This window comes from Typha angustifolia, chromosome 1 (assembly GCF_048772165.1).
Source record: "Typha angustifolia cultivar Huaian chromosome 1, ASM4877216v1, whole genome shotgun sequence".
In the NCBI taxonomy this organism is placed as follows: domain Eukaryota; kingdom Viridiplantae; phylum Streptophyta; class Magnoliopsida; order Poales; family Typhaceae; genus Typha; species Typha angustifolia.
This window is the reverse complement of record NC_133239.1, coordinates 3,988,390-4,004,988: the sequence shown is the minus strand read 5'-3', so window position 1 is coordinate 4,004,988 and position 16,599 is coordinate 3,988,390. Positions and strand designations below refer to the sequence as shown.

Here is a 16,599-nt window from a genome sequence, read left to right as displayed (position 1 = left end):
TAGGAATTGAGAGTGAACTGGCAGCAGAGTAGATCCCCAAGAGTGGGTCACATCACATGCTCCAGCCTCCAGGAAAGATTAAGTTGGTGTTGTCGGTGATCTCGGCTCGGAATACGCCGTGACAGCTTGTGCAAGTAGTAGTGCCACCCACGAACATCACATGCGTTCCAGATATTATTAGGACTCCCCACATCTGGGTCCCCCCCCCCCCCCCCCCCCCTTCCCCACCCCCCAATCAAAATGCACTAACTAGCCGCTTATTAATTATTATTATTATTATTAAACACTAATAAGACTAAGTGGGCTATACTAGCAGCCAAGTTAATTCTCACATTTTTTCACCTAATTACTAACTAGTACGAGAGTACTAATAATAGGCAAATCTATTTTTAAAAAGAAAAAAAAATTCTCTTACTTTCTATTATTATCACTGTCTATGATCAATTCGTATTGATACGTATGTCATACATCAATTATGTGTATTTAATAATTTTAATTATACGTGTAAGGAAATACATTTAAATTGCTGATTGGTTTATTAATATTTATCCAATAATATCCCCAGATCGATCTTGTCTCATACAAGTAGGGAAGTGCATAATAGTGAGATATTTATGAGAGAAAAAATTGTCTATATTTTGTGTATGCGTGTATTTACAGATTTATTCAACTACTCAACTTTCGAGTATGTAATATGTATGTCGAAAAGAACTAAACTCATCGACTAGCTATGAAAACTAGATGTTTTTATTGCCAAATACTTTATAAGTGAAATTGTGGTGAAAAGATGGCCCGTTTAATTATTAGCTTGGATCTCCAACAGAAATGTATATATAAATATAACTAGCTTTTTTTTTGTCCGGCTTATAATTTATTAGACTTATAACATAAGAAATAAGTATTTCTTGAAAAATAAAAGTAAATATATTTTTTCTTAAAGATGACGATGGATCAGCTAATTTGAATGTCCACATATACTATTAACGCGTCTATTTCCTATTTATGCAATTAACGACGAGGATCGACACAACTTATTAGGTTCACGACGCCGCCAATTAATTACAGATTAATAATAAAAAAAGAGAGACTAAACGAGTAATAATTGAACCCAGCCCACGGTATTAAAGAAGCCCAAATCCAATCCCAACGAACCCACCCTTCTCTCACTCATCACTCCGCCTCGATCGAGATCTACGACGTGAGAGCTTTACCGCTCATTTCCCCCTCCATTTCCCTCTCCAGATCCAAGTCCCATCTCTCTCTAACCTCCTCCTCCTTCTCTTCTTCCAGATCGATCCGAGAATGGCGAGGTTGGATCTCGACGGCCACCCGATCCCTCCCATGACGATCTGCATGATCGGCGCCGGAGGCTTCATCGGATCCCACCTATGCGAGAAGCTCCTGGCGGAGACCCCTCACTCCGTGCTCGCCGTCGATGTCTACAGCGACAAGATCAAGCACCTGCTCGACCAGGACCGGATCCAGTTCCACCGCCTCAACATCAAGAACGACTCCCGCCTCGAGGGGCTCATCAAGATGTCGGATCTGGTTCGGTCTCCGGTCTCACCGCTTCTTGTTTCTTATCGTAATTTATTAGATCTCGTGTGATCTCGTGTGTTTTGGATCGCAGACGATTAATCTGGCGGCGATCTGCACCCCGGCGGATTACAATACGCGTCCTCTGGATACGATTTATAGCAATTTCATCGATGCGCTTCCGGTGGTAAGTTCTTGTGGATCTCAAGGTTTTTGATCTAGATCTCAGATCTGTGCGTCCGGTACTCATTATTAATCAATGCAGGTTAAATATTGCTCTGAGAACAACAAGCGTCTGATTCATTTTTCTACTTGCGAAGTGTATGGAAAGACTATCGGAAGTTTCCTTCCAAAAGAGCATCCTCTGCGTCAGGTGATGTCACTTTCTATTTCCACATTTTGAGGTACATTGTTGTTGTAGGATCAAAAGATACTATAGCTGGATTCAATAGATCAGGTTGAGTATGGTACTCACTCCAAAATAATATGTTAAGAATTACCGTGAAAAAGTGGATAATCTATTTTATTGGATTACCTAAAACAGTAGAAAATAGGAATAAATTTGTTCACTGGGGAGATGTGTCTCTTGTAGCAGTGTCATAGTTTATTACTGTGTCTATGTTATTTTCTTTGTCCTGATTTGACATGAGGCCGTTGCCATAGCTGTTATCCTATCAGTGGTGACAGATCTTTACAGAGCAGCATCTTGGGACCTGTTTGGAAGTCACTTGCGAATGGTGCTTTTACTGGGATCAGATCCCAGTTTGTCATGGTTCTCTACTTTCTTAATCCACGCTTCACTTTGTTAGTAATAGTGTTTGAACTGGGTAATATTCCTCATTCTTCAATAGAAACATTAGTGTATACAGAAATTAAGGTAGTATCCAATGTACTCATGGAGGACAAGAAGTGTGAATCAATTAAAATGGTCGAGACATGTTCAATGAAGATCGTGTAGTATACTTGTACAAAGAGGTGATTCATCCAGCTAGAAGGTTATTTGAGAGCCAAGGGAAGACCAAAACTAACTTGGAGGAATTAATAAGGAAAGAAGGATAGCAAATTATTTGAGGCAAACCCTTGCACTAATTAGGGAGGATAATCCATTCAGCGGAGACCAAGTAGTGGGGTGTAATAGCTTGGTTGATGCGATTTTATGAAGTGTGTGTCCAATGTCAACCTTGCGCCAATGCGATGGCTTTATAGCCTATTAGTTTTATCGCTCCTACATTTCTATGGGTCCTACATTGCACTCGTGCCTCTTCATGTAGTTTTTAATTGTAGTTTTTTTTATGGTTATTACCAAAACTTAGGGATTGAAGGCTGTTTGTGCAGCTTCCTTTATTTCAAATGATTGATTGGCAAAAGCAACTTATTGGGATATATATGTGAAAATTATTTTTATAAGACAATTATTTTGGTGCTTATGTTAGCTTAGAGTTGACCTTCTTAGGTTCATTAAGTCATTTGTCTGTAGTATCCTATATTAATTTCTAGTACAAATGATGGCATTAAATATTTTATATTGCATTAGATGTTGCCTAGTCAATTATTCCTTATTGTTAATCTCATTCATAATTTAAATGTGAGTTTTTTACTAGTTTTCAGTACAAAGGATGATGTTGATAATTTGTACGTTGCATTAGATGTGCCCTAATTGATTTTCCTTACTAATTATCTCATTCATAATTTAAATGTGAGTTTTAACTTTTACATTAGCAGGCCCCTTTGACATAGTTTCTTTTCAGTTAATCCACTTTGATCTGACATAGCTAGGAATTTGATGATACCTTATGCCCTTTATTACATGAGGAATTGGTCAAATACATTTGACTTGACTTAAAATTACTAGAATTTGAACCATTGATCAATTCTACTAAATTTGGTTGTAACCATTAGAGTTTGCATAAAAAGCAAAATGCAGAAATTCTTTCTTGGCTTCTTGCGCTAGCGCACTAAAACAATCCTTGACTGGAAATACTTCAATCAATCTAACAAGTCAAGAAATGATGTATCGCAGTCTCTGATAAAAGCAGTTTGATTTATGTATTTATTTTTTTGTGGAGTAACAGTAATTTGTCCAGCAATATCTGAAACAAAATTGCCCAAGAGTGACTTTTACATGTTTCATTTCTCTGTGGTTGTATATCATGTTGCACTACTCATATGACCAACTTATATCATCAAATAAAGTAGATACAAATTGAGACTGTTTCTTGTTGGCCCATGGTGTATCCTCGTCCATCCTCTTCACTGATTCATTATTTATCCACTGAAATAGGAGCCGGAGTTTTACGTGCTGAAAGAAGATGTCTCACCTTGCATTTTTGGCTCTATTGAGAAGCAGAGATGGTCCTACGCATGTGCAAAGCAACTTATTGAGAGGCTAATCTATGGTGAGTTCACTGACTCATGTTCCGAACTTATTTATGTCGTTCTTCTTCTGACAGTCATGTATTATGTTCTCTAGCTGAGGGTGCGGAAAATGGTCTGGAGTTCACCATTGTGAGACCTTTTAACTGGATTGGACCGAGGATGGATTTTATTCCTGGAATTGATGGTCCTAGCGAAGGTGTTCCAAGGGTTTTGGCATGCTTCAGTAATGTACGCACCAAAATTTATATTGGTTGATGAAAATGGCCATTGTCTAAATATCCCATCACTAACACTCGTTATGCTGGTGCAGAATCTCCTCCGCCGAGAGCCTCTAAAGCTTGTTGATGGTGGCCAGTCACAAAGAACCTTTGTGTACATCAAGGATGCCATTGAAGCTGTTCTCTTGATGATTGTGTGTAGCCTTCTCTCGTTTTTATCCCTTCTTACAATAATTGTTTTAATCCTCCAAGTCAAAGTCTTGACATCTTTTCCCACAGGAAAATCCTGCTCGAGCCAATGGCCATATCTTCAATGTAGGAAATCCTAACAATGAAGTTACAGTTAGGCAGCTTGCTGAAATGATGACAGAGGTATTGCTTATTACAGTAATATATGATTTTGTGCAGTTGCATGTCTTTTTAACTGTTATATGGACTTTATCTGCAGGTGTACTCGAAGGTATCAGGAGAGGCAGCGCTGGAGGAACCAACAATTGATGTAAGCTCCAAAGAGTTCTATGGAGAAGGATATGATGACAGCGATAAACGTATTCCTGACATGACTATCATCAACAAACAACTTGGTAAGTTAGAACCCTACTTACCACCACAAAAGAAGTTAGAACCCTATTAGCACTCATTTTTTCGCTGGTCTAGATTGATCTCATGATTGAATGACCATCTTAATGTAGGTTGGAACCCGAAGACATCGCTGTGGGATTTGCTGGAATCCACACTCACATATCAGCACAGGACGTACGCAGAGGCTATCAAGAGGGCTGTGGCAAAGCCTGTTGCATCCAGTTAGATTCCAATTCCGTGCTGAAAAATTTCTTTTGAACAGCATAACTGCAGCACATCTCTTATATTCTTTTAGTAGTCATACATATTATATGTAAGGTACTCATTATTTTTTGTGTCAGTAGTTGATATCCAGATATTGACACTGAAATGCTTTCTAGTTTTTTTTAGGACAGCGTATGTGAATCATATGATGGTGGACTTATATACTGTGGGCTGTCCATATTTTGCAGTAGAGCATGATTTCCAACCAACCTCTTTCTCATTCTTTCAAGCTATTTACTTGGTTAAGTTGTTCATTTCAGAGCGAGTTTGAATCATCTAATGCTTTATAGTATATCATGGATTTAATTTACAAGGGTCAGCAATGCTATTAATATGAGAAATCAAGCAAATGCTCTCTCTCTCTCTCTCTCTCTCGCTCTCATTTTATAGTAGGAAACTCCGAAACCTGATTGCTCACCCATCTTATCGATGAAATAATCACTCGTCTCAGGGCTAAACATCTTCTATTAGATGCCAGCTAACTTCATCAAGTATGTCTTCTGGAGTCACCTCAACTTGATTCAACTGAGGCTACTAAGATGACACAACTATTGTTGTAGTGAAATCACTTCATATACCGTGCTATATGTTTCGTACAGTACCATCTTTTTTCGTTATTTTTTAATTTGGCCCTCCATTTTAATTATATCTTACAGGACAAAAAATCTAGATGGAATTTTTGATAAAAATGTTAGGATCCGCTCAAAGGCGAAACGCAAACCGTGTACTAAAGCTAGTGAAGGGACAATGTGTAAAGCTTACAAGGAACACAGTCGGCATAGATTTAGACAGAAGAGGAGAGGACATAAATAATAGGTTTATGTAAATTACGCTTAATCCTAACGGGTGTTTAGATACTAAACTAATTTAGTGCTCACTAAATTAATCTAAAAATAAACCTAAACCACATCCAAATGCAGGAATATATGAAAAATAAAGGGTCAAAGATTCTTTCCAGATCCAGCTCAAAGTTAGCAAATTCGCAATACTCTTTCCCTTTCTCTGATATACCTACCCAGTTTCTCATTATCAAGTTTCAACAAGCGTGTACATACATATGCTATAGAAGGTATAGGTAAATAAATCGCGATAAAATTTCAATCACTATATTGATACCTTCCATAACATTTAATCAAACTAGAGCAATTCTTCCGATCTCAAATGTTGCTGTCAGAACATAAACTGAATAAGAAAGGATAAGCTAATCAAACTGCCAAGAGGGGCAAAGGTGCTGGGCACTCTCTTCAACTTGCTTTCAATTCTCAATTGTAATACCAAAGATCCATAGGATTCAATACAATAAAATTTCAAACTAACGACCAACAATAGCAGAGCACCGGATAATTATTAAAATTATAAAATAACCAACATAGTTTGAAGTTTTGACCAACTTCTTAAAAAGTTCAGCTGGTTATAGGTTGCCTGGAGCAAAACTGCCTGGTGCTCAATAAATAATTACAAAAATATATTTCAGAGCCGTCCTCAAACTCGACTGCATCATGATAGAATCTGAACTGTGTTGAAAATTTTATAGAATAGCAGCTATCTAATCCTCTAACTCAAGGATTTTCACGACTGAAGCATCCCCAACTTTTTGGCAGACTACAACACGATCGTGTGACCTTATCACTCCAGAGGATTTACCATGTTCAAGAGCTACCTTCAGAACCGACTCATTTGTTGCATTAGTGGACTCAGCCTACAGGCCCAAAAAAGAAGTGTCAGAAAGCAAGAGCTTGTGAAAGGGAAGTATATGCATCGCTAAGCATGCTGAACGACACAGAAAAGTAAAAGGAGAGCAAGCTAATTATTGTATCTTTATAGGTAAACCAAGTAACCAGTCTCCCCTTGAAAACAAAAGCGTCTCACTTCCTCGTAGCTAGAAACTCCAAACCCGAAATCTTAAAATGTAAAATATAGAAGGTAGATTCTTTGTTTTTGTTTGCAGGTAGAGTTATACAGAAGTACAAAACATAATTTGATCTAAATTCATTGCACTTCAAAACTAAGCCACCACTTTGCTCCCTCTACTTGAGGTAGTCCATTCCCTACAACCCTAAAATTAATTTCAATCATAGTTATTAGAACCGGACCATACATTGACCCAGTCAGGGATCGAATCACTGGGTTATTGGTTTAACAGATCAGATTGCTAATTTTTCTAAAAACATTTAAGTAATATATAAATAGATCTAAATAATTAAATATAAATACATATCTATAAAAATAGTATAACTATATGTATATCTTTCAAAACAAATGTTATTTTATCTAGATAACCTCATGGTTATTTTCAAGTTAAGTTATTAAATATGAAAAGATAAAAATACTACTAACTAAGAGAAATACTTAAAAATAAGAATAAGGATATTTTGTCTTTTTATATTTAAATTGTTTAAATTTTAATGGTAGTTTATTCCAAGTAATATTCACGTAAAAAATAAGAATTTTAAAAGATATACGTGCAAAAAATTTGTATGTTTAAGAGACATACATATAAATATGAACTTTAAATAGACATATAAGCAAATAAAAGACTTTTCGAGAGTATATGTGTAAAAAAACTAATTTAAAAACATCAGATATGTTATAAACTAAATATTCTTAAAATTTTAGGACTAATATACCATTAGGATATATAGTAGAATAATTAAATATTAACAATAATTAAGTCATTTGAAAAAAATAGTTGACCAAGCCGGTTCGCCAAAATTCAGCCGGGTTGCACGGTTCACCGGTTCAACCATCGGTCAGTCAGTTTTTACCAAGTTGATTGCTTATTCGATCGATCTAATAACAAAACCGAACCGGTTTGGTGATCGGTTCGCCGATTCAACCACCCTGTCGGGTCCAGTTCTGATAACTATGATTTCAATACATATAAGAAAGTTAATCGATGCTACACACACACACACACACACACACATTAATTATTGAGTGCTCTTAATTATTACTTCCAATCACCTTCCATATAGCAAGGAACTACACTTTTAAGGATATCTGACTCAATTCACAATCATCTACTTTACACTAGGTTTATAGATTCAAAAGAAATTAACTGGAACAAGTAAGAAATGAAGCATAAGATAAGGAAGAACATTCCTACAATCTATCATTTTCTACAAGCAATATATTTAAGATCAAAGTGTTGGGACAAAAAGCAAGTCAAGCATACACCGAAACTTGCAACAAGAACAAAGAAGAGGATTTATTCTCATTAATGATAGCAAACAAGGTCTGATTCAGGAGAAAACAAATTATTGGAATTAATCATAATTTCAGGGATAAGGCAGCAACATATGTGCCCTCGTGGTGTGTATTTGTGTCTGTGGGTGTCATGTAGATATGTGTATTAAAAGAAGAAAGTACAACTTACAGGATGTCGAGGATCAGCAAGCATGGGAAATAGGCCTCTTACAATGAGTGATTGTCTTGCCTGCACATTTAGTAAGTTGTTAGACAAGGCTCAGATAGAATACAAGGCAAAGCAGAAACTCTACTTAATATTCAGAACATCTGACATAAAGGCGAGGATTAGCGATGGTACAAGTACATACTATATAGCATATATGTCCTAATGGGATATTAAGCCTAAATTGGAGTGCAAAACTTTAATATATTTGAACACAAAATCATAAGAGAAAAGGGACACAAAAAGTGTTGCTCGTACTTCAAACGCTCCAGTGAAACTCCATCGAAGCTGGTCCGTTTTCAGCCGAGGAATGACCACAGATAATACAGGCATAGTAGGCCTATACTTGGCAATTAATCTGCATCATATGAAGCATGTTAAGGCAAATAGTGTATTTTACTGAAGACCTCACCAGTTAATATGCATCTCTGAAATGATGGAAAGAAAATCTAATGGAAGCTTGCATTTTATTTCAACAGTACCTCGCAGCCCTTCCAGACGAAGTGAAGCATATGATAACAGAAGCCTTAACTTTAATAGCAGCTCGTACCTAGACAGGATCACAACTTGTACTTGTTAATATTAAATGAATTTATTTTTGAAGAGTAGTCAACTATGCTAATCTCTGAAAATTAAAGGGAGTAAAATGACATACAGCAGATGAAGCAATAGACTCTAAGTGTGACATAGGCTCTCCCACATATTTTACAGTCCTTTTGAAGTACAAATCTTGGTTGTAAACTTTCTCAGCCTGCAATAGTAGATTTCAACCAAAAAAACACCAAAATTAAGAAGACCTAGGAAATAGGAGAAACATCAAGCTGTAACAACAACATAAACCACCATGATTAGCAAAATGTTTTCAAGAGTATAATAAAAGTTTGATGCAGAAGTTCATAATATTTCAGCCATATAAAAAACTGTTGGAATGAAGTCAGAAAAAAAATTAGTTTCTAGATAGGCACAATTGCACAAAATTATTCATTCTGTCAAGCTTCACTAGGTGGCCATGTTATTTTCTGCAACTTAGTGTTATTACATAACAGTCTTTTAGTCCAACTACGCCAATCATTCTTAAATAAGCAGACGCCATATAGCATAACCAGCAAGCAGGAACCGGAATACAAGTCCAGAAAAGGTTTAACATAGTCAAATTTTCTATGTTGTATAACAACATTGCTGACATCAAGAATGCGATCCCAAAGCCAGGTTGAAACAGGAGAGTATTAATTCAGAATTTGAATGCAAAGAAAATTGCATTCCTCATTTATCAACAAAGATGACAATGCATCACCCAAATTATATATTTGATCTAATGAATTCTTCATTATTTAGTCCAATAGTTCCATCTCCATCAAGATTGAAATATTCAGATTCTTCATAACAAAACTTCCATTGGGTCATTGATATTCATAAAAATAAGGAACCATCAATGACAAGCAGAACTCTGACCTCTGCACAAATTTTGCCCACAATTGAAATAGTTTCAACGGGATATAATCCTCGAAGAGTCTCAGCTCCTAAAAGAATTGCATCACTGCCTGAATCAAAATACATGTGAAAAATTAGGAAAACAAACTTCTGTATTTAAGCTCCCATTAAAGTAATCAAAATATCAATAGTTGGCATAGTACTAGAATTAGAACACGAAATCAGGAACAGAATATACCATCAAGTACTGCATTAGCCACATCAGTTGCTTCAGCACGAGTAGGCCTGAGGTTGTCAGTCATACTGTCCACAACACGGGTAATAACTGCAGGCTTTCCAGCCATGTTACACTTATAGACAGCAGCCTTTTGAAATAAAAACACCTACAAATAACACAAGATGGTTACATAACAGTGAAATAAATTCAACTCTGGTATTATGAAAAGGAAAAGGAGAGAAATGACAAAACCAGTGAAATGAGATGTACTTAAAGCAAAGTATGGCAACCAGAGACACTGTATTCTCAGATTAATGATTAAATACATGATACTGTAAAAACTGTAACACTATTTATACTCCCATTGTTTCCAATAAGTTGAGTTATAGTCAAAAACCTTTCAAATTCTTTTCCATACTTCTACTCAATCATCTGCATTAAAATTACTACCAATAGAAGCTTTTATCTTCACCAGTTTAATCTAAACAACTGAGGCTAAAGTAAATGCAACTACAGCCACTGAATTTCTTATTCTTATAGCCTCTTGTTCCAAATCAGGAGGATAAAGTTATCGCGGATCTGAATGAATTGAAGAAGACAAATGAAGTGCATGATTATCTCTTTAGGGATTAGTGTTCAAATGGTGAGTGTCAAGCAAGTGTCAATTGGTCAGCGCTCATGTGGCAGAACGGGATCAAGTTGTAGAACGAAACTTCCATTTAATATTTAATAGGAATAAGGAAGCATATATTTTGCCCCCTATGTTCCCACATTGGTAGGAGAGTGCTGTATAGCGGGGCCCCTTTTCACATTGATTTCAAGTAAACAGAACTTGAAAAAGAGCTTTAGTCAAAACACTTGATATACAACAAACAAGCCAAAGCATATTATGACATACAACAATAGCATAGTCATTTACATATGAAAATTTTCAAATGTGCTACTCATAGAAGGATCCAATTTCAACAACAGCCTAAATATTTAAAGATACATGCTCATATAGCTTTTTTACTCCAGTAGTTTCTAGATAAGAGCTATCAATTACCCTTTCACAGGGCAATGCTAAACTCTTGACAGAGAAAATATATTTGTGCGGATGCATGTAGAACCTGATAGCATGCTCATGATGTTATCTGTGCTCAATATGGTTGTAAGTGCTTATTAATGAGCATACAGGATGCAACAATTTTAAATTACATGATCAGGGCTGCCAATATTTACTCAGTTTTTACATAATTTGCATTTAAATAGTTTTCAATCACTCAACTATGACTATATCATTCATTTCAGCACCATACAACAAGCACAATCAGCAACAAAATGATAAAATTATCCTATGTGAGTTGAGTTTATTCAACCTTCTCAGGTGGGAGATCAATTCCTAGATTTCCTCGTGACAGAATAATTCCATCTGCTACTTGCAGGATCTCATCAAAGTGGGTTAAGCCCTAAAAGGAAGTGAGAAAAAAAAATATATGGATTAGTTAAAAACCCATTCACTTGTTCAGTTAGATGGGAATGCCAACAAATATTGACCTTCCTGCAATTACCTCTACGTTTTCAATTTTTGCAAATATCTGAGTTTGATGAAGATCTCCCAACTTTGAGAGGAACTCCCGTGCCTGAATTGCAACAACATGATCATCATCATCTGAAAATCAATATTCTCTATCACCATGTCCAAGTTAGGAGTACCAGGAAATGGATCACAGAAAGATCCAACAATGTTGAGGTTTGAAAGGATGATCGCTGTCCCAAAGGGGAAAAAATAAGTTACAGGAAAGAAATAAATAGAAAGTTGTACTTACATGTCGAACGTCTTCTGCATGCCTTGTATAAGATAATGAGAGGAAGTCAATCTTATTCCGAACACCCCATTTGCTGATGACCTGATATGATTGATGACATGCCAATCTTAATCAGATAGTCTAGTACATTTAAACTACTACACTCGTCTATAACGCGGAAATACTAGCAAAAAATGATTGTTTCTACATCAATCGTGCTTAAAAATTAAAATCTTTAACTAGGCAAATATGCTTGTGGATGGGAAATTATATAAAAGCATGCAATTCAAAAGCCAGGATGAAAAACTAATTAAAGAAAAGGACCCATGACAAAAAGAGAAGAAATCACAAATTCTAGAATGGACAGTTAGCAACTCAATAGCACATCCCTGTGCTATTAAATTGAACAACTAATATGTTATAAAGTATATCCAAGAGTGCTATGAGTCCAATTCATTGCCACTAACAAGACCAAGAAATGGAATCATATATAACTTCACTGCTTTCTAGTCAGCTTTAGTATCAACATCTGACTAATATAAAGCATGACAATAATTATGCAGCTCCAACCTGAAACCCAACCCTCAATTAGTGTTGTATTTCAATGGAAGCCTTGAACAACAGCCTGTCATGAGACTATTGTAAGAACAGAACAAGATCACATATGATCTATCTAATGTGTAAATAGTGGCTGAAAGTATAACAGAAGAAAAAAAAATTCATGTCAAGCGACAATATTGTGACCTGATTTTAAACAATAGTATAACAGAAGAGAAGCATCTCTTACATCTTTGTCAGCATCAGAAAGTGTTGGCAGATCAATGTGTACTTGCGAAATATGCAGTGTAAATAGAGATCCAGCCAGGGTAGCTGTGTTCTTGATCACACAAATCACATCATCCCCTTTCAATTCAGCCACCTGCACCATGCAACTCCAGTTTATACAGCAGAAAAAAAGAGCAAATGTTTAAGCATATAAAATATCTAGACCTTCAGTCAACTGATTTTTTTCTACTATATAGTTCAACTGGTTTAGTGCAGATTGTCACCAAATGGAATCACATCCATTGAAAATTTGGCTAGTGAAGACAAAACAATTTGGGAATATATAATTCTATAGTCTGGTAGAACTAAGCTTATAATTTCAGTAGCTATGTTCAGTCACTGAAGTATTAAACGTGAGAAGTACCTCCAACCAAACAGAAGTAGTTTCACTGCCAGTGAACAAGTACTGCCCAACAAAGATTGTGTCCCCTGGTTTCACAGCCTGCAAAGAATAGCTCAAAAAGAACACATCAATAATGCCTAGAATATGGAGAAAAAAAAAGAAGACAAAGCCGAAGATAACAGAAGTTCTGTAATGCAGTAAGTCAAATTCTTGAACAACCTGATTCCCCTATTTGAGCATGGCATGCATGAAATAACCAGCATGGGAAATATTAATTGAGTTGCAACCAAAGATGCATTTCACGAGAAAATAAGTAATCGTCTGTGGATTCTCATCTAGCTTTTAGTGAAACCTCCATGAAATAATAACATTAAAGTTCTAAATGGTAGAAACACTAATTTGAAGAGCAGTTGGATCGCCAGTCTAAATAGCCTATATGCAGCTACGAAAGGCAAACGAGCAACCTAGTGGGTATTTGGCAGCCTGCATAGGTGGGGCAGACTGCCAAGTCAGTATTTGACCGCCCATAGGCTGACCGGGCGCCTTAATGGGATTGTGTGCTCTTTATGCTAATAGACCCTGACTGCAACAGAGTTTTGCAGAGGGAAAAGAAACATATTTAAAAGCCTTAAGTCCCTGGTCGAGAATCTATTGTGAATATAAGTTTCAAACATGACTGTTGGGTGTGTTATTCACTTATTTGCGTGTACATAATATACTGTAGTATTTTTACACGTCTGTATTGGTTTATTGCTAACATAACTTTAGTACGATATATATTTTATATCATAAATAATATTTTTATACATTTTGTTGCTAGGCTGCCTATGCCCCTGAATATCTTTAGGTGCTTTTTTTCACAACACTGGTAGAAATATAGGGTAATGGATGTGCAACGTTTTTATAAACCAAGTTTCAGTCACAAGCTAAGCACCAAAATAAAACTTCTAACAAACCAATCCACAAGGCCCGCTCCAATAAGGATTCTAACCTAGTAGTTCATAAATGTTATCTCTGTGACTAACATGCGACTACAGTATGCACAACGGCAAGGGTTGCTGTGACACAAACTGACATGCTCTTGCATGTGCAAATTGTGCAACATGAAAGAAAGCAAGATCTAAGTAGCAATATAATTCATAGGAGCAAAGGAAACAGATTTTAACTTGGTAGTATAAGTATGCTTGGAAATAAGTTTGCTTGCCTTCGCTAGTCCATCAAAATTGATGGGCAACAGATTAGATGAAGCTTCTTGTTCCTGATCAGGCGTCAAAACAACAGAGGCATCTGCCTCAAGTGAAATCGCATTTCCTCTCTTATTCACAACCTGCAATTCCGCGCCCACAGTATCCAACATGACCTGGAAAAGACAGCATCACCAAATCTCATCACGATTCAATTTTTGGCTAACGCAGCTCATAGAGACAAAACTATCAGCGAAACAGATCACGTCCCGACACTTACAGCGCATAGTTTTTTTGTGCGCTTGATCGCGAGCTTAAGATTTTCCAAGGTCTCCTGGTGATAATCCATATCCCCCCACGAGAAATCAAAGCGCGCAACTGATTAAACAAAAATTCCAACAAAAAGCATAAAATATTCTGCATATACAACATGGAGCTTCACATATTAATAAAACGTACCAGACATCCCGGCCTTGAGGCAGGACGAGATCACATCGACGGAGCGCGACTTGGGGCCAAGCGTTCCCACGATCTTAGTCATCGCAGGGAAGAAGTTCTGCGATCGTTGCGTTACGATTAAAAACACGAAAAAAAAAAACTACAAAGATGTGATCTTTTTTCCTGCAAAAACTAGATCACCAAGAGAGATGAGAAGAGAGTATCCTACGGGCTTGGAGGGCTCGAGGATGGAGGCCATCCGGATCGGTTCTTCGAGAAGGAGGTGAGACGAATGCATCTTCTCTTGCTTCGGTTATCAATCGGCTGTGGAGAAGATCGAGAGCTCGAAATCGTATAGCTAAAAAACGGAGAGAATAAAAGAAAAAATTCTCTTCTCTCGGTCAAACCAGGAGAGGAGAAAGAGAGACGATCGGCTGCGTAATGCTATGGCTCTTCTTCGTAGTTTCCTTGGGGCATAAGCCAAGATATAGGTCTTAGAAAAAGAGACATTTTCAAATTACCCCCCACTTTTTTTATTAAAAGAAAAAAAAATTCAAACTACGCATATTAAACTTCTATTTATATCACTTTTAGGGGTTTAGATTAATATAAAATTATTAATTTTTTTATTCGAACCTAACAGAAAAATATAAATACTATTATCTTCACTCATTTTAAACAAAATATATTTTCAGCATTTTCTATGTTCTCATATTTCAAATTATAAATTTTAAATCTTAGTTCTTATCTAACTATCTCAATTAGATTATTAATATTTTATTAATAGCACTGGAGTATTATAGTAATTTAAGTGTTTATGTTAAGTTTGAGTAGAAAATTGATAATATCAGTCTAAACTCCATGGGGGGGTAAATTGATACAAATGAAAGTTTATTGATTTTAGATAAAACCATGAGGGCAATTTATAATTTACTCTCTTTAGCTGTCCCTAAACTCTATATTTATTATTTATTAAATAGTTTGATGAGAATTGTTAGAATTAAAATAATCAAAAAATATATTTATACCACATCAGAAAAATATGAAATTAAAGACATGGGTCAAATACATTTTACATCACATTGCTTATACTCAAAATCAATTTACTCTCTATATAATTATTTATACTAAATCACTGCGAACCAAGCTAAGGTAGGTTTATTTGTGGCGATGATAGTGGGTGGTACGATATTGAAGTCGGTGGAGATAATGAGATACAATAATATAGAAGCAGAAGGAATAATGTAGATAATGATGGCTCGGGAAGATGTGTGATTTAAAAAAAAAGGAATGGGATAAAATAATTGGCTCTAAAGAAGAAGAGATATCAACGAATGAGGATGGATGAGCTAGGATTTTAGGGAGGGGGGAGAAGATAGCCCAACCCTATTAGGCTAGGGGATTTACTGTCGAGAATGAAGAGAATGGCGTCGACTTGACAACGTTGGCCTTAAATGAGAGAAGAATATTAAGCTAGATGAGAGGTAAAAAAATATATAAAATGTCAATATTCTTTAATAATCTTCCATGCCCTAAACATTAGTGCTTTTCACATATTTATTTGACCTTAATGACTTGAAATTAAGTAAATCCTAAACTAAATAAATAATTGAAATAATCTAATCGAACTAAAATCGATGTTTGAATGCCTCAATGAAAGTTGTTCTCAACTAACAAGCGTTCAAACGTCGTTAGACAATATTCAAGCACTTCAAGGAAGGTTGCTCTTGGTGTGGGTGTTTGAACGCCTCAATAAGGGCTTAAGCCAGAAGTCCTTCAAAAATAATAAATAATTAATATTACGATAACTAGATTCAACCTAGGAAACTTAATCTCCCATGTGATGTTACTCGATTAGGCCCAGAACACATCACAAACCAGTCCATGTACTTCTGACTAAAGTAAGACAGTTTAACCTAATCTACTCAAATTACTAAAAATACCGTTTATATCAAATATAACAAATAAAATAAAATTACTAAAAGA

At 36.0% G+C, this 16,599-nt stretch overlaps 2 protein-coding genes across 3 annotated transcripts; one reads left to right on the top strand and one right to left on the bottom strand.

Moving 5' to 3' along the window:
* The first annotated feature begins 1,092 nt into the window (after positions 1–1,092).
* LOC140764907 (UDP-D-apiose/UDP-D-xylose synthase 2) lies at positions 1,093–5,185 on the top strand. Of its 2 annotated transcripts, XM_073103767.1 has the most exons (10): positions 1,093–1,198; positions 1,291–1,548; positions 1,631–1,723; positions 1,802–1,909; positions 3,818–3,932; positions 4,007–4,140; positions 4,223–4,324; positions 4,410–4,502; positions 4,579–4,714; positions 4,823–5,185. In XM_073103767.1, exons 2-10 carry the CDS (start codon positions 1,303–1,305, stop codon positions 4,936–4,938), a joined length of 1,143 nt encoding a protein of 380 aa, XP_072959868.1. In that variant the 5' UTR covers positions 1,093–1,198; positions 1,291–1,302; the 3' UTR covers positions 4,939–5,185. The 2 variants fall into 2 exon arrangements, with proteins under 2 accessions (XP_072959868.1, XP_072959860.1); XM_073103759.1 differs by having other exon boundaries at positions 1,147–1,548.
* A 1,002-nt stretch (positions 5,186–6,187) lies between these two features.
* On the bottom strand, positions 6,188–15,076 carry LOC140759444 (pyruvate kinase 1, cytosolic-like). Its single transcript, XM_073096015.1, has 16 exons — positions 14,843–15,076; positions 14,635–14,731; positions 14,456–14,553; positions 14,196–14,351; positions 13,013–13,090; positions 12,611–12,742; positions 11,845–11,925; positions 11,587–11,658; positions 11,395–11,484; positions 10,058–10,202; positions 9,841–9,929; positions 9,044–9,139; positions 8,871–8,938; positions 8,647–8,746; positions 8,353–8,412; positions 6,188–6,675 (listed from the first exon to the last, which is right to left on the bottom strand). Exons 1-16 carry the CDS (start codon positions 14,909–14,911, stop codon positions 6,523–6,525), a joined length of 1,584 nt encoding a protein of 527 aa, XP_072952116.1. The 5' UTR covers positions 14,912–15,076; the 3' UTR covers positions 6,188–6,522.
* Between the last annotated feature and the right edge of the window lie 1,523 nt (positions 15,077–16,599).